Raw genomic sequence first — 23,195 nt, 5'->3', positions numbered from 1 at the left:
TTAGTGACAACATGTGAGGCATGACGTTGCCTGTAAATAAAAGGTCACACTTCGGATGATGTGAAAAAGAACTGGAATTATAAATAGGTTGAAAATCTAAAAGAAACTAGAGTGGCACTCAGAATGAGTCCTTAACCGCCGCCAAGGCCCAAAGGCCCCCTGGGATTCAATCAAACCACATCAAGTTACACACTCATAGATATCAGTTCCCTGAATGTGCCTCATTCTTTAAATCATGCTTGAGGACCAAATAAATGACGTCCACAGGGCGACTGGACAAGTTGGTGAAAAGGCTCAGGGCTCGAGCAAGAGGACCCTGGTGGTGTGTATGCACAGTGAGAAAGCTGCAGACCATCATGGACAATGTGAACCGTCCCCTGCACAACGTCTTGGACAAAGAAGACACAGAAGAGGACGTCTGATCTCACTTCAGGACGAGTGCTTCTCGATCCTCTGTCCTTCCAGCCATCAGGGTTTTCACTGCCGCGTCCAAAGAATCATGAGCTGGATGAAAAACTCATGCATGCAAGTAAGAAATGTTTTCTATTCTAAACCAGCAGTAAAGCAGCTTTAGAATCAAGGGATGGGAATTTTGAAGAGCAATTATATATATCAAGATACATATGTCCCATTAAATAAAAAAGGAGCAGTAGTATAGGATTATCTTAATATAAAAAGGGTTCTAACTTTTATTTATTGTATTGCTTTTAATCAGAAGTCGGTTTGTCTTATTGCTTTTAACCCATTATCTCTTGCTATGTATATTATATAATATTAAACTCTATTATATTATTATTAATGTTTAAAAGAACATAATTTAAGCAGAAATCTCAGCTTTTACTAATGTCTCCCCTCGTTGCTGGTTTATTTATACCAGCACCTACAGTAAATATAAACCCTTACAACCTGCATTCATTCATGAAAGTGTCAGCAGTAGTGGAAACAGCAGACGGTGGCCCTTTGCAGCATCGTGTCTCTGCTGGACAAAGATCCACCCAGTGGCAGAAATCCAAGTTTCTGAATCATCACAATGATTTAAACCTGAGGCCAGGAAATCACATTTCAAGCATATTCTGCTAACAGGCAAGGGGCAGAGGAACAGTTTCCTGGGCAGGAGTAACACCAGGAGTAATGACTTCATCATGGTTAACAGCACAGAGCTTCTCCGCGTGAGTCAATAACAGCATCAGCCAGCAGAAGCTTTATTTCCCCCGGAGTGGTGCGAGAACAAATGAGACCCGTTCACTGCATCTGCATGTTTATTCATCAGAAAACACAACCGCACACACACACACACACACACACACACATACACAGCTACAGAAATCAGTGTGTCAGTCGTCCAGGTTTCCAATCAGTCAGTGTATTGGCAACTTTGTTCAGAGGCACAGGAAGTGTGCTGAGGTTTTCACAGGGGGTGAACACTGTCCTGCAGGGGGCACTGTGAAGATATCTGGGGCCCCTGACAGTGGTGTGGGGTCCTGAATTCTGACTGTAATTAAAGATGGACAACACAACGGCTCCCCGAAAAGTGAAGCCAGTGCATCTAGATCGCCCCCCGGTGGCTGGCTACGGTATAGGTTATAAATGCTGATTAAACCGTGTCAGTGCATCGGACATGGACCAAACAAATAGTTATGAATTTCGTTTGATCAATGTAGATTTTTCCAGTTGGTTTGGTGTTGATTCGTTGATCGATGCTTCAAAACCCCAGACCAGACATCATGATTGACGTGACTGCAAAATGGCGTCCAAAATCCTGCATCCGGGACATTGTTAGCTACATTTTTATAAAACGGGACACTGTTAGCTACCAAGCGTCGTCCATCTTTATTTACAATCTGTGGCCTGCACACAAGGATAAAAGAGCTTTTCTATGTAAGGCAAGCATTCTCCATTCCATATGTTCTGAAACCAATCCAGCTGCCATGCACATGATGATACATGCAGGCAGGAGGAGATCTTTTCAGGATCAATGTTTGACCCTTTGGGACCAATTCAATGTTTTTTTTTGTCAAACTTTGATCAGTTGTGTCTAATTCCTTGCAGAGTATGTATATTATTATTTTTCATATTGGTTTGTGCTACATCTCACAGGTTACAGTGTCGTTTTCTCCTACTTGGCCTCACAGTGTCACTGTCTGCCCCCCCGGTCTGATCCGATCAGTCCAGCGGTGCAGCACAAGGAGAAACACACATTTACAAATATGATACATGTCCATCAACAGCTCCCTCACCTTGTAAACATTAGGATAAAACTCATCGAAGAGGCAAATGATAACAATGGTAGCAAAGCGTTCACTTGAAATATACAATTATAATCTCTTTATAACAACAGTTTGTTTTTATATTCAGTGCAAACTCGTCTTTTCGGAGCAATGACCAGTTTTGTGGATTCAGCACAGACATTTCCAAGCAGTAGAAACATCGGAATTAAAAGTGAAAATGTGTAATAATAATACATCTTTGTGATTTACAGCAAAGCACAAACTTGGTGACTTGTGGTGCTGAAACACGTTAGTTAAAAAACAGAGAAAATCATTTATTATCTATATGTTCTAGTTACCTATCATCACAGTCTCTAAAGTGGAAAAGACAAAATAATCCGAAGTGGTTTAAAGACGTCACCGGACCAAACAACAGCTGAACACATCGTTTATAAGCGTTAAAGTGATCTTAAGTGTAATTAATAAAAATCCTGATTTAAAATAATACCACCATGAACCTGGTACTGACCTTATCATCGTATTAATACAATTATTCACCATCGTGCTTTTTAGCTCCTTAAAACATTTGTGCGACCAATATTATATATTATTATTATTTATTCTAGACGTTTAAGGTTTAATCACTGTAACAATATTGAAGTAGTTGTGTAGACATTTTATATTTTACCAGAGATCAGATGCGTTTTACTCTATTACTATAAGATGCGTTTACCATTTAATTTCTAACTGTTTCATTTTCTTTCCATTAATACCTGTTGTGTTCAGGATTTTCTTGAGTCGAGTCAATAATCATGTATTGTTTTTTATTATAAATGACATAAGATTGATAGATTTTAATTTGTTCCCCCTTTGAAACTCTCTCAAATGATCCAGGAGGATTCGGGTCAAAGGTTTAAAGTCATAAATACTAAAATAAATGCATGTCTCTACAGTGCTTTGACTGTTTTGACTGTAATGGAGGAGCACAGATACATTTTTTTACGTGTTTCCCAAAATGAAATCTTGTTGTAATAAAAAAAGCTGATGATAATGCCTAATGGTTTGGAGCAGTGGCCTCAAGGTAGAAAAGATAAATCTCAGGAGTCACAAGATGATTCGGAAAGAAATCAATATTCCTGCAACACAAAAAAAAAAATCACATTTATGTTTTATGAATCTTCTCTTCTTTGAAATGAAAAAATTAAGATTCTGGATGAATTCTAATGGTGTCTTGGATCCAGTGGCAGCTGCACAGCGTGTCCAGCCTTGTTAAAATTAATCTGAAAAATCAATCTTTGGTTGAGCTGCTCATAAATCAGGTCCAAACTAATCTGCACCAAGGGGTTTCCAGTTGGTATTTCCACATTTTAATTGGGCAGCAATGGGAGCAGAAGCCAAAATGGTTTCCCGATGCTTTCCCCAGTACCTGAAAGAGTCTTCAAGCAAAGTGTGTAGGAGCCGGTTCATTTCTCCTCCTCTCCTGTGCAGCGTTTATTTCATGCACTAGCTGAAGGTGTCTGCATTAAGAAGCCTGTCAGCACAATGGGGGCTGATGGTACCAGGACTCTCATATGAGACAAAGCATGTTATTTCTCTGAGGAGGAGGAGAGACCGCAGCTCCGTCTAATGGGAAGATCTTGTCGACTGGGCCTCGCCCACAGCTTTGGTTCCAGCTCTGCTTTCTCCAGCTCCTCTTTGTTCTGCTCTGTGTGAACACAGCGGGCTAATGAAGCAGCCAATGGTTTGATTTGCTTTGCTTTGTTTGTCTCTGCCTCTCTGACTCCCCATCCTCTTCTTTTTCTCACATGTTTAAATCCCTGAACGTGGCAGTCCGCTGTCCCCACAGTACAATTCTCCTGAGTGTCCTAATGTGTGTGTGATCAGGTGTGTGTCTGTGCTCTGGAGACACATGTGAGATGTAAACAGCTGCATCTCCCCTCAGTGAACTCAACCAACCGCACACAAACACTAGACGCTACTTGTAACACATCTGGATATGCAACGCTATCAGGCCTGACTGATTGAATTAAGTGGGAGTGTGTTTGTGTGTGTGTGTGTGTGTCTGTGTCTCTGTGTGTGTCTGTGTGGACATGGCACATGTGTGCACGCACTGCTGTCAGTTTTTAAGCAGAAAACTGAATTAACTAACAAAACAAGACAAAACATTGCGCACCAAATCACCGAAGAAGCCTTACGCGGCGCCATCTTAGATCAATCTTAATCTTATTCTTAATCTTAATGCTGGAGAAGTTGGAAAAACAAATTTGGTTTAATTTGTTTTATTTTCAGTCTCATTTCCTAACTCTGAAAAGGGGCTTTGGTTGATAAATCAAGCATTATTATTATTATTATTATTATTATTATTATTTGGTAAATACAGTAGATAATAAATAGATTTAATACACACTAGATCAATTTAGATTTGTTTGACCTTGTCCCTGTTATCTTTGAATGCCGTTGTGTTAAAGGCACTTTTTACTCACGTTTCCTCATTAAATGTTTGACTAAAAATAAGATCTTCTCAGGGTCGGTTAGATGTTGCAGAACAAGCTGAGCAGGTCGTCGAGGGTAAAAGAAAACAAAAGCATTTGTCTGAAGACGCAGACGTGTGTTGCTCCTCTGCAGCCGCTTCACACTTCAGTAGAACCTCAGTTACGTCCCCTCTGGGAGTCGAGATTGATCAGGACCATTAACTTGATATGTCTCACAACCAGAAACACTCAGGAGCTCTCCTCACACAGCACCGTTCATTTGAGTTGCAAACTAATTAGAAAGTTTGGAGTTAAAGAAAACAAAGTGTTTGCAGGTTCATCGCGATGGCAAAGACTCAACTGGAGTTTTTTTAGTGTCAGCTTCAGAAACAACCTGGACTCCAGCAGCTTTTCACTACAGACCAATGGTACCAGAGTTACGTTTTCAACAAAGGCCCCATCCATGTGGTACAGGGGGCCTGCAGTACACACACACACACACACACACTCACACACACACACACACACACACACATAGGGCAGACATTTAGTCAGTGCACACTTTGTACCAGATTCCTGATAATTAATAAATAAATTATTTACAATATACACGAGGCTAACATTAAACAAAGAATCTATTGTACTCACTTATTCTATGTTTCAACTCATTAAATTTGAGGATATTTACATGAGATTTGTGTAACGAGAAGAAAGATGACAGAGAATATAGAAAATCTCAATCAACACTGTGGATTGGCTTCTACTGTGTTTGCTGAATGGCTCGCCAAGGTTGATTCTTTAGCCTTATTCCCACTGAAGGCACATACGAAGCTAAGCAGGGCTCGGCCGTTAGCCTGAAACTCACCAGAGGGCCGGTAGGTACAAGGTTGGCGAAGGCGAACAGATTTGTGTCACACTGTTTCTTCCAGGTGATGTTCATTGTGCTTTTGTTTTAGTTTTTAAATAGTACTTTGGATTTTATTGCCTGCATCAGGTTATAAAATGTTTGATTTTCTCTTTTGTGACCTGCGTGGTCACTGAGTGGTCCCTGCTATAGAAACACCTGCAGGGCTCATTCCTTCCCTTGTTCGCCGCTGCGCTCGTCTTCTTCCTTTTACTTTCATCAACAATTTATCTCGGTTTTCCACAGTTTGCGTTCTCTCTCTCTCTCTCTCTCTCTCTCTCTCTCTCTCTCTCTCTCTCTCTCTCTCTCTCTCTCTCTCTCTCTCTCTCTCTCTCTCTCTCTCTCTCTCTCTCTCTCTCTCGCTCGCTCGCTCGCTCTCTCCCTCTCTCTCTGTCCTTATCCTCTCCTCTTGCATTTCGCCGTATCCTCTCAGAAAGCAACCCACTCAAGACCTTGGATGAAACTTGACCAGAAACAGTCTCACTAAAGCTTGTAGTCAGCGCCTTGCTGTACTTTTCACCATTGTCCTGCAGCCTGGTTTTTTTCTAAAGGCTGATTTTCAAAATGTCCAAAGTCAATTAAAGCTTTGTGTGTTTGAGCATTAGGTCAAGTTTCTGATCCATAAATCAAATGAACTACAACAAGCTCTTGAGGCCATTTGGGCTGGTCCCTTCACTACTGGTCCCTTCACTCAGTATTACCCCTTAAACACAGGTCAGTATTTGCCTCCTGCACCCGTTCTGTCCCTTCTCTCACCCCCCTCTCATCACGTGTCCCTTAGCTGTAGCCGAGGTTCTCCATCTCGTGGCGGTATCTTAACTCTGACACTTTAGCCTTGTGCTGCTTGCTCTCCAGATGCTGCCTGAAGTCCGCCTCCTGCTCGGCACCACAGTTGCACATGGAGCAGTAGAACTGTCCGCTGGGAGTCACACACATGGCCAAGTCCCTGGGGATGCGCTGCCTCGGCCTGGGGTTGTAGTACGGCCCTGCAGGGACAAAGAGAGGAGAGGTTGGCTGAATTCTCTCTCCTGACAGCTGGATGGAAACTTCAAAGTAGGTAAAGAGTATATGAGGTGAAGGGCTACAACGGATAAATGCTTGTTTTGTATGGCCTGTGATCCCAAACCTAAAAATATTAAATTTATAAAAGTAAACAGTAGACAAAAGCTGGAAATCCTTAAATACATGGTCATCAGAGAATAAATCCTACTAACGTTTGCTTGTTTTGTTATTTAGGTCATCTGTGGTTTTGAGTGAATGGTTCAACCATAGACACCAAATCATGATGTTTTATATCGTCGAATAACTAATTACAACAAATCTTTTAAGACACATGACCACAGTGTGATACAAACTCAATATATTGACAGAAAATAATTTGACATGTACTGTGTAGTTTGGTCCATGTCCCATCCACTAACATGGAGGAGGTCAGGTTTTTCTATACAAATTATCACCTAACCTGAATGATCGATATGTATTTTGACATTGGCATGAAGGCTGGAGACACAAAGCTACACTTCACGTCAGATGTTGAAAATAGATCAGTATCAAACAGTGTGTGTGTGTGTGTGTGTGTGTGTGTGTGTGTCTTCACACGGCAGTGAAACTAGAAGGTGATGAGGAGAAAGATAAAAAGACAGTGAAGAGTGAACTGCAGGAGCAAGTGCAACTATTTTGGGGTTTGTCCATCAAGAAAACTGATTAAATCCATTGTGAGGAGAGGTAATAAGAGTGAGGGAGTGAGAGAGGGAACAAGAGAGAGGGAGTGAGAGAGGAAGAGAATTTGCTCTACAGTGTGTTTTATGCTGTTTCATGTTAACATGTGGTGTCTGTGTCTTTGTCTGTAGAAAGAATGAAAGACAACGAAAGAGAGAGGTGGTTGTTTGACGTCAGCGCAGAGTCTGACGTTACCTCGTCTGTATCTGTTTACACACACACACACCCATGCACACAACCACACACACACACACACACACACACACACACACACACACCCTGACACAGACACACGGTCCGGCTAATGGAAGCTTTCAGATAAAAAGGTTGTATTTCCGTCTGTAGGTCAGATGAGACACTGGTAAAATGTTACTGTCAGTGAAGCTATGGTGTGGTTATTATGGAGTATGAAGTTATCATTATTATTATTTATGATAAGTATGGTAGTATTAGTAGTAATAGTAGAACTATTATTGTTAAGTTATGTTTTCACCTCATTCCATTTGTTTGCTGGTTGGTTTGTTGATAACTACTGGATGGATATACATGAAACTTGCAGGAAGGATGTGGAATATTCCAGTGAAGAATTCTTGATGAAAAAATCCGGCATGTTTAGGGGATTGATAACTTTAAGTGTGTGAAGTTAGTGCAGCTTCATTGAACACCCTGAGTGGACTGTTGGGCCTTAGTGGAACCTTTACTATTTTACAATTGTGCAATTACTTGGAGAGAGAGAGAGAGCGCTGGAACAAGCCAATAAAAAGTGATGCTGACTTTTCATTATACCCCTTAATATGTTTATTTTCAGCGCAGAGGTTCCTAATGTTATCGTCATGTCCTCAAAATAACACAAATTATTTTCGGTGTCCTTCTAACTAAGCTGAAGCAGCTTATTTCACTGACGTCTCCTGTCATCAGTCTATGGGAGAAGATTTGCTTCTGGTTTTCTTCCCTCTCTCTCTCTCTGCCCCAGGGGCGTTCATTACAGCTCGGCTTCTGGAGTCGAGGATGAGACGCCGGACAGCCAAACGCCCTGGACAGAATATATAGTGCATATGTGCAGATTTTATGGTTTATATCACATTTTATGCCGGGGGAAGATCCAGTGTGAAGAACTAGAGGCCAAATGGTTGTGCAGTTGCTCACCATGCTGTACAGAGTTAGTGCCGACTGGTGGATTCATGTAGAAGCCAGTGAGGCGTGATGTGCACCCTGCAGACATGGTGCATGTACACCACACACCAATCAAGCAATGCTAACGTTCTTCATATCATATAATAGATTCTATGACATAATTCAATCCATATGATGTATATGATGAATTTTCTTGGTTGCAAAAGTGACTCAACTGTATGACGTCATCTTCTGACTTCACGGTGATGCCATGATGATGTTAATCCCACAATATGTTTTGAATGAATTTATTTTCATTGCCCTATATTATTATATAATACACAGTATATACCTAAATTATTTTTCATGTTCTTGACATGTTACCTGGCATGGTGGCCGGTAGCTGTGGGCTGCGGCGGTTTTTCACCAGTTTGTAATCGCTGCCATCTTTCCTGTTTCTTCTTGCGGCCGCCTCATTGCTGACTTCCCTGTAACAGAGTGAAAATCACTGATTCAGTTTCCTGAGTAACATACAGTATATCTGCACCAGGTAGAATGGGGATGGGCGTATATATCTCTGCCCAAACCTACATGTTAGTGGAATTTTGCTGGGCCTCAGCGAGCCTTAGCTTCTTGGCGTGGTTCTTGCCCTGGTAGTGAGCCTGTGCAACCGCCGGTGAGCTGAAGGAGGCATCGCACAGCTTACAGTAGTCGTTCTCTGTGGCCAAGATGACCCGAGTCGCCCCCTTGTACAAGGCCTGAGGACATGGGAGAAAGCAATGCATACTGAGAGGAGGGAAGGGAGGTGGGGGGACTGCAAGGAATTCCTTCGAAATGCATCTAGTACAAATGAATGCATTAAATTCCAAAGACATATTCAATTTCAGTCACAGGCCTAGAATAAAATTCCATTTTTGTATTTTCTATGTTTGTTTTCTTTATTCAAAGTCAACACCAGGGATAGAAAGCCAAGCACAGTAATCGTACTTCAAAACATGACGAAAGTCTAAGAATTTATACCCTTACTGGAAAAATGCATAATATACAATAGTTTAATTTAAGTATATCTCTTAATGCCAATTACAATAGCTCTTGCCTTTAAAGATTTAACTTCTGGTTGCACCAACCAGACAAAACGAGTCAGAGAAAGTTTGTATTTTCTTTTCAAAGTGCATTTGCACTGAGAACAGAGAACAGAGTAAATTCTTCAGTGGTTAGAAGATAAGGAAATGAAGCAGAGTGACTCAGCAGTTCCTGACCAACTCCTCAGAGAGAAACGACCTCCATCAGCACATCCGTCACTTCGGCAGCAGCTCGCCCACCTACCAAACTAAAAGAGTTTGTGTTGCTGAGTCTGACCTGTCGGCCTGTGTCACTGTCTGTGGATCCTGAGTTGAGGGCTGGTTGACCCGCTGCATCAAGGACTTCTGGGATCCTGATGGCTGGTGGCTGTTGACTGCCAGCGTAGAAATTCCTCAACTTTTTACTGTGGTTCTTCCCCTGGACAGACAGATAAAGAGATATCACTATCTGGGTATGAAGGTTCTACATCTGCTGCATGAGTAACTGTGTATTCCCACTGACCTGGTAGTGAGCCTGCGCCTGCTGAGCGGAGTTCAGTGTAACATTGCAGAGTTTACAGTACAGCGGTTTGCACAGTTCCTCCAGCCCCATGTCCTCCTGCTCCTCCATCCCCAGCGGAGAGCCCTGGTCCTGCAGCTGCTCGCTGGCTGGGGCTGCCTGACCAGGGAGATGACAGGGGATGAGGCCGGATGGGATGAGGGCTGGACCTGGGGGCCGGGGGGGCAGCTGTGAGGGATCAGGGCCTGGAGCAGGAGGGGACAACAGAGGGCTGGGAGGGAGGGGGAATCTGCCAGCTCCGGGTACCACTACAGGTGGTGGCACCAGCGCTTGTGCATGGTTCATAGGGGGAGGCCCTAATGGCTGCGTGAGGTCCATGGTTAGAGGCACTATCGCTTGTGGGTGATCTAGATGTGGGGGCCCCATGGTGTGTGGCAAGGGTGGAGGTCCCAAAGGCTGAGCTGGCACCATTGGAGGGGGGCCTAAGTTGTGTGGTGGGGTAATATGGGGAGGCCTTAATGGGTGAGTAGCACTTATGGGAGGGGGCCCTAGATTCTGGGAGGGGACCATAGTTGGGAGTCCAATTGCCTGAGCCGGGGCCATGGGTGGTGGGCCGAGTGGCTGCGTAGGTGCCATAGGTGGAGGCCCCAGCTGGTGCAGGCAGTCCATGTGGTGGAAAGGATGCTGGGGGTGGCTGAAGAGACTCAGGGGCGGCTTCAACATGTTCTCAGGCCCTGTGGACGAAGCAAAAAACACACAAGTTCGGCCTAATCTGTTGGAGTCGTCACTAAGCAAAGCAAGATATAAATTTAAGACAATTTAATTGAGAACTGTAAATATGTTTTCTACTAATCAGAAGTAGGATGTATCCTCAAGCTCTTCATTTACAAAGGAAAGTGTTGCAACACTATTGTATGCACTGGGTTAGACTGTTGATTATTCTTCAGCTACTGCAGATTGACGTGAATACTGCACTCATGTACAGTGACACTAAGGGACACTTGGAGCCTCGAGGCCGGGCAAACACAAAGAGATGGGCGAATGGAAACACATTCTCGGACAGAGGAGCTTCAGTGGGCATCAGAAAGATTAGGCTGATCCTGCAGCGCCAGCAGGCATGAACGCGGGACGTTACGTCCACTTGCATGTGCACACACACACACACACACACACACACACACACACCCCACACACACACACACAACCAGAGCGTTAGAATAAAATCCTCGAGCCTCTGTCATCATAAGAGATCAGATGGAGATGAAGAGATGAAGTGTGACGCTCGAATAGGTTTATAAAGTGTGTGTTTGTGTTTGTGCATGCGTATACACAAATGGCTGTGTTCCTTTGTACCACTCCGATGCTCCCCTTTATGTATGTGCGTGTGTACGTGTGCGAGTAATGGGCCAACAGCTGTGTCAAACCTCACTGTGCTGCAAGCTTTCATCTGGAATCCAATCGGACGCCCAACGGTAGTGATTCACAGACCCAAAATAACACCCGGGGGTGTTTGTGTTGCCGACTGCTGCTAGTTGTCCGTGTGTCTTTCGAGTGGCTGCCTGTCCGTCACCTGGCCTGACTGACCTCAGTGTAAAGGTATGCTGGACAAGCCTCTGACCTTATAGTGATGTCAGCAGCAAAATTAGACTGTCAGCAGAGCGGGATGTGTTGTTTATATAGTAGTTAAGGAATAAAGTCACTGTTTTCATTAAGAATCACTGCTTAAGGACATTCTCTGCTGTTTTAACATAATGGAAGCTTTTTACATTTCCTCTGAGAGGAGCAACACTTGCTTACTTGTGATAAACAGAGGGGCTGAGTGAGCATTAAGGGGACAAAGAGAAGCAGCTCTGACAGAGACTCAAGCTTCATCTAAAAGAAAATCCACAAAAGGACAGCACACCTCTCATGTGGAAGGTTATCTGTGCAGAAACACAACAACAACGACGGCTTCAGCACCGAAGCAAGGAACGGACTATAATTAAAATAAAGGGGTCAAAAGGTTCTCACTAAAATATAGTGAAATTTCAGCATCTCTCTGCTCTTTTTGCTGTCGGTGTTGTATGAGACCAATAAGCAGCTCAGCATTAGTGTCATAAAGAAGCAGATCCACCAATCCAGCTCCACCCGCTGCACATCGGTGGCAGCATCCTCATGAGGAACCTTTGACCTCAATAGAAACGGCCTGCGCAGCATTTCACTGCAGCAGAGCTGAGCCTGTTTGATTGATATGATTCATTAAGTCATTCCGGGAACATGCTGTTCATGGTGGCTGTAGATAAAGATGGATGACATGTGTCCACTTCCTCCCACTATCCAGAAACCAAGCCTCTACCATCTCGATGAACACATTTGGAACCAGAGTCAGCGCAGCGGTGATCGAGGATGGAGCTGTTGACCATTCGCTGTCAAATCCTGAAGTTTCTCTCCATTTTTACAACAATTAAATCTTTAAAACCAAACCTACCAGAAAAATGGGCACTACAGAAACCATGTGTGATAAATATGTATTTGACGTTCAATCTGGCTTTCTTTTAAGGGAGCTGTCATGTCTTCAGTCTATTGTTTGTGTATCACACATTATTTATACGACTGTATTATTACATACTGCACATATCCTGCCTCATGTATTTACTTGATAACAATACCTTATGTGCCTATTGTTAGGTTTTAATTTGTTTCCATTTGGGTGGATATTTTCATCCACAATGTGAACCTGAACTGAATGTACAGAACAGCCTCTCCTCAGAGACCCTGATCAAAAGGGACCAGTCGACAGAGATGCATCACACATGTCTGTTCACAGCCGTGGACCTTGCTGCAAAGTCAAAAAAGAAAAAGGACGCTACTGTTCTGCACTTGAGGTTCTGGAGCTGACAGTCAACTTTGCAAGTGAAAATCAGGCTTGTGTCATGTCGCCCTGAGGCACAGGGCGGAGAGTTATCCCGACACAGTAGTGTTGTTCTCAAAGTCTTGCATGAATCCGGCAGAGTTGGGAAAATAACTTTAAAGCAGGAGATTCATAAAGTCATCAGATTTACTTTCCCTTTTCTGCTTGGCTCAAACAATCTCGGTTTGCTGTATTAAGGCTGAGCCACAAAACAGCTTCTGTCCCGGGGCCTGATAATCTCATGGCCTCCATCAAGAATCTCTAAATAGGCCAAGTGTTCATTTTCTCTAGAGTTCCTCTCGCCGTACTCTGTTGTGTCCCATCAATTATAGAGCAATGAGAAGCACATGCCTCCTATTCCATCTTCTTCACTGGACAGTGGATGAGCGCAGGAAGCAGCAGAGGAACAAATATATCTGTCTTGTACTTAGCAATTGACGTATCTGGACCATTAGAGTGGAGCCTATAGCTTCTACTTCAATATCCCAGCAGCTCAAATCTCTCCTCGTATGGAGCAGTGGGATCAACTTTAATAATTAAAATAAAGTGAGTGGTGTCTTCCTTCAAACACATGTGGGCTCTGCATTAGGCTGCTATTAGTATTATTGATTAGTAATCAACTCACTAGACATCTCACTTTGGAAAAGCTATGTCCTGGTTGGATATAAACATGTGTATAATAAGAGCTGCAGTTGTTGGTATGTCTATCTATAATTTATTTACTTTAATAACGGATAAGGTCCTAAAAAACACTGACAAAAGCCAATAGTGACTTCGAAAGAGTTAAAGATATTGTGTTGAGATTATTTATGTTGCATGCAGAGGTATTTAATCACATTTGAGAAGTTTAATTCAATAAATACTTTGTGTTTTAGGAATGCTTTGAATGATTTATCAATAATGAACGTGGCTAAAGACATTTTCTGTATATTTTCAGCATCATATTCCACTTACATAAATAAAGTTATTATTATTAATCTGATGGATCTGATTCGAGGCCAATGACACTTACTATGCAGAGTTTGCTTATTTTTTTTGATAATGGAATAACATTTTCTCGAAGATTGGAATGTGTTTCTTGTTTTCGTTTTTTGGTCGGGACCCTTTCCTCAGGTTCGTTTTGCCTGGGGGCCCCAAAGTTCCTTGATATGTTCCCATGTTAATACATCATTTGGTCCTGTCTAGGATGTACCCACCTCTTGCTACCTTATAGAAATGACTGCATTCATCGAACACTGATAAATGTGAATCAAAATAGAACATGTGCATTGTATTTCCAAGTACTTCACAACGATAGAAGCTGGAATATGATGATGAAGATTAACCAGCAGGATTATGTCCAGGTGCACTGATCAACCTCATACTACTAATTTGAATGCTGTGGCTTCATATCTATGGCACGTCTGGACCTGAGATCTCTAATAAACCACCAGGAAATCCAGTTTTATCATCTGTGCATTGTAGACAACGCTCTTTGTGTAATTCCCACATGTCACCATCAGCTGTGCGGTGCACGGGGTGGATGGAAGGGAGCAGCAATGACTCAGTTTCTATTTCTTCACCTGTTATGACCGGAGGAACGCAGCTTGACAGATGAGAGAGTGAACACTGAGGCTGCTTCGTGGTACAAGTCCAGACTCGGACCCGAGCTGCAATTCTCCATGCACCGTGAAAGACACCATGCAAGTATCTCGGCCCCCCCTGATTTTTCTTTTTTTGTGCACGGCAGCATCCATGCACCACAGAGCTGCGCAGGATGGAAGCTGGTGCAACCCCCCCCACCCCCCCAACACACACACACTTCAATGTAGATGCCAGCAAACATCCACAGCTTCCACATCCACGTTGATCTCTGATTCCCCCTGGTGTGGGGGGGTTTCTGCATCCCTGCCCACTAGAAGCCCCAAACCCCGCTGATGGTGGAGACCCCTCTCCTCTTCTTACCTGGTAGCCGGGGCAGGTAATGGCTGCAGTGACCGTAGCTGATGGTGGGCGGTGAGGTGTAATTCCTGCAGTATTCTGCGCTGTGATAGTACGCCGCATCCCCGCTCTTCAGCTGCATCATCGCACTCACATCCCTCCGACAACTTCTGCTCCTCCAGAGCAGGAGGATGACAGCGGCTCGGACACTGCGCCTCTCACCGGAGGGGTGTTCCCCGCAGGCAGGAGGAACACAGACTCGTCGAATCACCGTCAAATAAAGACATTGACTCATTAAACAAGATGCATTAGTGGTTTATTCTCTACATATTGCCACATGGTAACTTTTCCTCCTCCGGGTTGAAGCGCCTGCAGTGGCTCCCTGCTCCAGTGCGCCCCTGCTTCTTGGTACAGTCCACTTCCGATGCCACCGCTGCTGATTTGCACGGGTGGTAAATCATGACACATTGAATAAATATGTTGCAGCTCAGTGTTGCACTCCCATCATTACTACTGCCTGTTTACGAGCCTCACAGCTGCAGGGTGAACCACCGGTGAGGCTTTGTACTGGAAGAGTTCATGTGATCTGAGCCAGTAACACCAGTAGGCTGCAAGACAGGATTAAAGACGGGCAATCAAACAACCTGAGACAGAAAGTATGTAAGTGCAAGAAAGGTTACGATAAGGTTTTGGGAGTATAGGCTACTACAGGGGCGTTGCAACAGGGTGGGGCAACAGGGTGAGAACAGGATGCAATGGCAGGGGGTCCCAAGCTGGTGGGCCCCCCTAAGAATTGCTGATTGCCCAGTTCATGCTTCTGTGTCAAAGCTATGCCTCAGGTTCGCACGTATCTGACGCACAGGGCCGAGCATTCGTATTTGTGAACAGGTGTGCGTAAGTCATACTGCAATCACATCGCCGAAATGCAAGTGGCGATGGAAGGTCCATCCCGGTGTTGAGTGTCTTCCAGATTCTCTTCCACTTATTAACTTCACTTCACTATCCCTAACTCTATTTCACTTCACTGACTCTATTCAGACACAAATTCACCCTCCCCACTTTGCCGATGGGGGGATCTCGTAAAGTGTGCACAGGAACACTTTTGGAGTCTCACAGGTAAACAGCACTGGAGCCAAATCCAATACAACTGAAGTAACTGGTGACCACCTCTTCAAACATGAGCATGGAGGCGTGAGCTTGTGAGTGTCCGTGTGGCTGAACGCCGCTCTAGGCAGGAAGCTATCAGACGACATTTAGATTCTAGGTATTGTTGTGTTTTTGTTTTTTACATTTGAAGAATCAAACCCCAGTAATTTAAATTTCACTGGATTCTTCTGCACCACTGTTTACCCCTGAGACTCCAAAAGTGTTGTGTGGACTCAAACATTTCATCCTTCCCTCCATCAGCATAGTGGGGAGTAGATATTGAGTGAATTATTATTTTTCGGTGAACTATCCCTTTAAGTTTAGGTAAGGGACCAGGAAATGAATTATGCCAATGAGTGTCCTCACAACTATGGAGAGACAAGTGTGTGTTAATGTTTGTCACCTCTGTGGGGACCTCAGGGCTTTATAAACACTGATGGGATCATTGGGACAGAAGTTAATATCTCAGGTCCTGGTTGAGGTTAGGGCTCAGATGTGGTTAGGTTAGATTAAGGTCAGGGTTAGTTATGGATTGGTTATGGTTAAAGTTAGTGGTTAGGTTTTGGTTACTGTTCACAATGAATGGAAGTCAGTCAATGCAAAATCCTAGGCTTAGTATGTGTGTTTGTGTTTGTCTATCTACAGTTGTGAGGGCCAATTTTGGTTCAATACCAAGAACATGTTGGCCTCACAAATCCAAAGGGCTGTTTGAAAGTCGGAATCAGGTTTAGGTGAAGGTGAAGGTTAGAGGTAATGTGTATATGTGTATGTGTGTGTGTATGTGTATACGTGTAAGTGTGTGGGTGTGTCGGTGTTAATGTGCGTGTGTATATGTCTATGTGTGTGTGGGTGTGTGTGCATCGGTGTGTAAGTGTCATGGGTGTGTGTGTGTGTGTGAGTGTGTAAGTGTTAATGTTTATGTGTGTGTGTGCGTGTAAGTGTGTAAGTGTGTGTCAGAGGAAGGTGAGGGGGGGTGGCTCAGACAGCAGCACTGTGGCCGCTTTGTCGCATCACTTGTCGGCGGCTCCTCATCGGATCCTAAGCGGTTCGTCTTTGGATCCCCGGCGGCTCCTCAGCGGCTCCTCATCGGCTCCTCGGCCCCTCAGCAGCCGCCCAAAACATCCTCAGGTCGGAGCTCTTCTCACCGGACCGCGCCTCCGTTTCTTTCCCTGTCCGCGTACAAACCCCCCCACACAGGAGGGGATCTGTCGTCGTGGTGGAACAGCGGCTGCACTCACGGACACCACGGCCCCACCGAGGCTGACAGGGGGCGGATAACCAGCCTGCTCTGCCCGGCGCCGGGAGCCACCGACCGGCCGCTGGGAGCCCGGACACCGGAGGGGGCTGGAGACGCTACAGCTAACTGGGAGACGCCGGGAGAAGGGGGAGGATCCTCACACCCTCCGCCGCTCTGAAGGGCAGGTTACCCGGGTAAATAAGGAATATTCGCGGCTTTCAGAAGACACGAGTGTTGTGATGAATGTTGTTTATTATTATTTATTCTTCCGAGAAGCGGATGACAGGCTCGGCATTAGCTCGGTGTTAGCTAGCTCCCTTGTTCACCAGCTAACATCAACCATCACCAAACCGGGGGGCAACAAGTCCAAATAGATGTTTGTGGTCATAATAATATTTGACTTGTTAAGGTGTTGTCCTGTTTGTGTCATTATAACATGATTATGTGTATTTATTATGACAGGGCAGGGTGGGTGGTGGGGGGGCTCACAGTGTTTTGTCGCTGTCATCCCCCCTAAAAAAACACCCACTGTAAGCTAACCTGCTGCTAGCCAACCTGAGTCTGACACTGTGTGTTTGTGTGTTTGTGTGTGTTGTTTGTGTTTTAATTTCCTCTCCTCCTTGCTCATGTTTCCAGCGTGAAGATGGATTGAAAGATGAAGAGTGGAAGGTTCCCATCATCCGAATAAGAGGACTCCTCTGTGAGGTACGATCCAATAACCCCCCCTCTCCCAGCCCGAACGAGCCCTGCACAAACACATTTCATATCACACATAGTTTTTGTCTGTGTACCTGACGGAGAATCTACTCTAAAATTACAAATATATATGCCACTGGCTGTAATGTACTTGGTCGAGCTGGTGAACCTGCAGTTGCAGCACAGCCCTGCACAGCCATTGAGTTTCAGTATTCAAAGCAAGCTGGTATCCAGGCCAGTGTTTTCCCACTCCCCACATCCTGTGTTGTGAGGAAGCTTCCTCCTTTGTCCTAAAGTGCTTCGCTGCATCCTGATCAGGGTCACAGATCACACAACAGCTCAATGGGTGGTTTGTTCTGACTGTTTTTTTGATTGTTTTTCTAAATAATATTCAATACTTCCCTTCCTCCGTGACATAAGTTTGCTGTTTTTCCATCGCACTTTTTAGTTCTCGGTTATAACACAATTTCCCCCTAAGTTGGAGGATTGGTGTGAGTTTTTCAGCAGGTATTTTCTATATCCTCACTTGCACTTCATAGACTTGTCCTCAATCCAATCAGCCACAGGATGCTCAAACTGTTTTGGATTGTTTTGGCAGCAGGGGAAGCTGAGTTCTCTGGCCAGTCATTGTCCGTTTCCTCTGCAGCTTCCTGCAGCTCGTGAGGGCTCCCTCTGGGGGATACCCTCCAAGTTAACTCATCCAACTGCCATTTCATATTGTTTGTTTCCATTGTTAACCACAGACGTAGGTAGGGAGATTTAACAGCTGTCAAATCTACAAGTTGAATTTCAACAATCTGTAACAGCCGTGTCTGGAAATCAAAAAAGTCAGAGGTTTGGAAGCTGGAAAGAAAGCACACCAAAGTTAGTTAGGAGATATACATCTACCAGCAGCATGTCAGATATATGCCCCAGGGTCCTGCACCAGCCCTGTCAGGTGCTTAGACTCCTGGTCTGGAGGATCAAATTGTTTTTTGTTGAATGAGGTGAAAATGTTTTGTGGGATTGTTTTGTCCTAGTTGGAAAATCAGCTTGATAGTAATACAATGACCTAAACATATTTGAGTGTTCTTAATAGATTGATATGAGCAGTATATTCTCTTACTAAGTGCTAATGATTAAGCACAGCTGTGGACAGAAGCATTATGTCTGTCCATCCAGCCTCAGGATACCTCAGGAACACTTTGGAGGTATTTCTTGAAAGTTGAAAACGTGCTCAAGGATGAACTGAGTAGATCATGGTAGTCAAAGGTTAAGCTCACAAAACAAGTTTTTTTGGGGGGGCCAAAACTCGAAGATTCTCTATGAAAAAACGTCACACAAATGTCAAATTGTAAAAAAGTATGACAACATGATATTTTGTATCCAAAATGTCAAAGTTGAACTTTTACTTTGTCTTCATAAACACGTTTCTGGCCACAATTCAAAGCAGTGACTCAGGAACAGAAGATTGTGTCCATATCTCATATAAGGTCAGATACTGAGATAGTCACACTAATCTTGCTGTCCACCTTCAAACTGTCATAACTGTATAGATATTGTATTCCTGCAAGGTTGAAGATATGTGTGTGTCTGTGAAGCATCAGCCCTCTTTAGATCATCAGCTTAACACCACTACTGCAACTTTAATCAGAATCAGTTGTTGGTAAACTTTCTGAGTAATGTAGAAGTCACACTGCAGAACAAGAAGGACAAAGCTCAACAAAGTCAGGTCAAAATCCATTCTATTTTTATATCATTATCTCTGAAATCAAATATTTGCCTCTAGGGAGTGTCACAATGTGTGCAGCAAACACAATTCTCAGGCTTTGATGACATTCAACTCCCATTAATGGTGAGAATAGAATAAAACTGGTAAATAACTCATCTGATCTTTGTATTTTGTTTATTAAGTATCATTTATATGTATTTTACATTTACTGTGTTTTTTGTTTGTGTGCAACAAGCTGCACCAAACTTATTGCCCCTAGTGGGATTAATACAGTTGTCTACATACTGTTTAATATTGTATGAGCCTGGCAGATGTAGATGTAAACTCCAACTTCACTGGTCAATAGGGACATACTAACTGTAAGGCAGTAAATCTAGTTAAAGCTGTGTTATGTCAGTGTAATGTGACTGACTGGGACCCTAACACAGCATCAGGTCGATAAGAAGGTTCTTATCATCCTGATGTATATATTATCCATTTAGTCTATACAGTCAAACCTGGTAATAATGAAAGATGAATGTGAGGAAGCGATACTCCTCTGTCTTCTCTTCTCATTTTGACGGTTTTTCTGCAGAATTGTGTGCAACGGTAAAGCTTTCTAAAGCATAAGTCTAGGCGTACTGTTGTTATTTCCTGAAAGCCAACACAGACTCATATTTTCCCATCATTATGTTACAATCTGCTGTTGCCTCACTGTGTTGTTTTGGTGTTTGTGAGTCAGCATTGAACCTGTGCAGTCGGGCCAAAATCACTCTGTCATCGAGGTCCCTGATGTCCTTTAATTCCCCAGCACTTCATGACAGAGAGTTGAACGAGCTACTGCAGCTTGGTTAAATTAACGTGAGACACAGTGTTGTACAGAGATGGTCTGATACTATTTTTATATTTTTTGATATTGGATTCAACACCTGGACTTTGCGTCCATTGTTATTTAAAGGATTAAATAAAAAAGAAATACAACTAACCCTGTATGGAAGTGATGGTTCTTCAAATGCTCTATGAGATTGCATGTGTTTTAATTAGCAACACTGATGTCATCGCTTTAAAATGCTTCAACGCTACACTACCGGAAAACACCGCTCTAAAAACAGTACTTGCCAAAGATAGCACAGCACAACTGTGAAAAGATTGTGGTTTTATGTGTGTGACATGAATATATTTTACAGACGTGGCTTCCAATCTACACATAGCTTTGTGTATGGCCGACCTGATGCCAGAATCGGAGGCATTTCGATCGGAGGAACATCTCTATTGTTGTTGTCTGACATCAGCTTTAGAAAGCCATATTGGTCTACTACTGACAATAATTAGGTGATTCTATCTTTGTTTCTAAATATTTGATTTATTTTGGTCCGCTTGGTGTGCCTCACTTAACATAAACATCAGAATAACCTCAGATTGAATTTTTTTATGTTTCAAAAAACACGGTTGTCATAAGATAGGTATCACAATCAACCTGTTTTGGTTTTATATTTGTGTTAAAAAACTTCACAAAATGAAACATTTGTTGTCAATAACCATCTTTTACTATTAGTGTTAAAACACATTGATAGTATAATCGTCTTCTAAAAAGAGCAAATCTTTAGTGAGACTTTTATTCATCTCCACATCAATGTCTGTCCTCCATTGATACAACTTTGTTATAACCTGCTTTTAATACCCTAAAAATCGATGGCTCCTCCAGTTGAGCTCCCTTTTTTCTAGGCATGTGTTACACAGAATACCGATGAGAGCATTCCTGCGCTTTGCCAATAGAAATCATATTACTCTTTACGTGCTTAGCAGCTGCGCAGACACAATATCAGTTTGCAAAGTGACATCCAACTTCTCCACAAAGGTCAGCAGGCACCTTTCAAACCCTCTTGCTTTGCATCTGAATGGGCTGCTGTGTGATCTCTAACCTTCCTTTTCTTTGCCAAAAAGCTGCACCGAGTTCCCATTTGATTCCACTTTTATTAATTTTGCATCAGTGACAAATGTCTGTCGTGATTCAGAGAAATGGAAAATCTCCCTCGAGGCCTCTTAACCTCATCAGGGCTGAGCTCAGGTCTGACTGGCTTATTGTGGAGGTGTCACAGTGAACCATACAAAATAATGGTCAAGTAAAGGTATAGGATTGTGAGAGGATGAGCTAAATGACCTGTGATGAAGCACCTCTGTTGGAATTGATCTCTGTGTGATTATCAGTTAAGCACTTGAACTGGCTGAATTCCCACAGTGACAGTTCTTTTCTCCTGGTGTTTAGTGTCAAGTGTCAAGCCAAGTAGCATTCAGAAAAGAAACCCAACTGAGCACGAGACTGACTTCCTCAGATTGGGTATAAAGATCTAAACACAAGGATTAGTCAGCATCAGAGGGATACATGGCTCATTTACATCTCTCATTGAAAGCATTTATCTTTGTGTTTGTGATCTGGTGCCACAGAAGTAGGGTTCCTCACATCTTGGTATTTTCACACAAAAAACAATTTAACTATTTACCATGAGATATGCCAATGTTTGGTCCAAAGAAGAACCCTTTTAATTTTGGTGCGGATCCAAGACTTTTCTTTCACATTATTAAACAAGATTCTTCTACATTTTCATAGATTTTTCAGAGATTCATTCGTGGATCTTAATGAAAACATTTACTGGACTGTGAGTGTGTAGAATTTGCTGCAGCCTTATTGTTTTTAATGGGACTTTGAGGTTCAAGGCATTCCTTACACGTCTGTGTGATTACCCCCACTGAGTCAGTGTTCCACTTCATCCGTTTTTTAGTAATTTGTGTGTCAGTTGGTTAATCCTGATTTTGATTTACGTTACTAGCAACATTCTTACTCTGAGCATCATGCAATTTCTATTTCATGAATACACTAATTGGAGGTTTGAAGATTTACGTTGTGAGGGACAGAACTTACTTTATTTTGTTTTTTTATCTTTTAGGGTTTGCTCTGCAGTTTGACTGTGTGACTGAGCTTGGAGTGAGAAGAAGATGCCTCCCAGGCCGTCCTCAGGGGAGCTATGGGGCATCCACTTGATGCCTCCAAGGTGTGTTACACTGTTCACTGTGTTATTGTGTACAAATACACACAATTCTTACAGTTTTAATTTCGTGCTATTGCCAATATATTAAAATAACAGTGATACTCTATTAAGAAATTACTACTGATGTTTATCATTAAACTTGAATAATGGTGGGCATGTCTGCAGGATCTTGGTGGACTGTCTGCTGCCCAACGGGATGATCCTGACTCTGGAGTGTCTCCGAGAGGCCACACTCATCACCATCAAACATGAGCTGTTCAAGGAAGCCAGGAAATATCCCCTCCACCAACTCCTACAGGAAGAGACATCCTACATATTTGTCAGTGTTACACAGGTATGAAGTTTTCAAGTTTAAATATTTGGTGGGAATAGCTTTGCATCTATAAGTAATGAAAATGTATAAAAAGTCTGATGACACATCCTAGAAAAGATACTGAACTTAGAATACAGCCAACATGTTCCTCTGTGGTGAAAATCACAGAGAAACTCTGTCTGTTCTTTGTTCTGATTGAAAAGCTTTAAGAATTACTTATCTGTGCTGGGAAAACACACAATTCCCACTTCTCTAAATCAC

At 43.1% G+C, this 23,195-nt stretch overlaps 2 protein-coding genes across 4 annotated transcripts in view; one reads left to right on the top strand and one right to left on the bottom strand.

The window, feature by feature from the left end:
• Positions 1-6,096: 6,096 nt before the first annotated feature.
• Positions 6,097-14,995, bottom strand: zmat3 (zinc finger, matrin-type 3). Of its 2 annotated transcripts, none has more exons than XM_062395485.1 (6): positions 14,830-14,995; positions 9,999-10,729; positions 9,774-9,914; positions 9,006-9,172; positions 8,799-8,902; positions 6,097-6,568 (listed from the first exon to the last, which is right to left on the bottom strand). In XM_062395485.1, exons 1-6 carry the CDS (start codon positions 14,948-14,950, stop codon positions 6,360-6,362), a joined length of 1,473 nt encoding a protein of 490 aa, XP_062251469.1. In that variant the 5' UTR covers positions 14,951-14,995; the 3' UTR covers positions 6,097-6,359. The 2 variants fall into 2 exon arrangements, with proteins under 2 accessions (XP_062251469.1, XP_062251470.1); XM_062395486.1 differs by lacking the exon at positions 6,097-6,568 and adding an exon at positions 8,143-8,334.
• A 677-nt stretch (positions 14,996-15,672) lies between these two features.
• LOC133960691 (phosphatidylinositol 4,5-bisphosphate 3-kinase catalytic subunit alpha isoform-like) overlaps positions 15,673-23,195 on the top strand; it is a 23,616-nt gene continuing 16,093 nt past the window's right edge. For both annotated transcript variants that reach the window (XR_009921939.1, XM_062395484.1), the window contains exons 1-4: positions 15,673-17,382; positions 17,825-17,893; positions 22,520-22,624; positions 22,787-22,955. Coding sequence is in view for 1 of the 2 variants with exons in the window: in XM_062395484.1 (XP_062251468.1) it covers positions 22,569-22,624; positions 22,787-22,955 (225 nt within the window). In the remaining variant the exon portion in view is untranslated. The remainder of the gene's footprint in view (positions 17,383-17,824; positions 17,894-22,519; positions 22,625-22,786; positions 22,956-23,195) is intronic.

The sequence above is a fragment of the Platichthys flesus genome, chromosome 9, assembly GCF_949316205.1.
Source record: "Platichthys flesus chromosome 9, fPlaFle2.1, whole genome shotgun sequence".
Classification (NCBI taxonomy): domain Eukaryota; kingdom Metazoa; phylum Chordata; class Actinopteri; order Pleuronectiformes; family Pleuronectidae; genus Platichthys; species Platichthys flesus.
The sequence above is the reverse complement of the archived record's forward strand: the minus strand, read 5'-3'. Positions and strand labels throughout refer to the sequence as shown.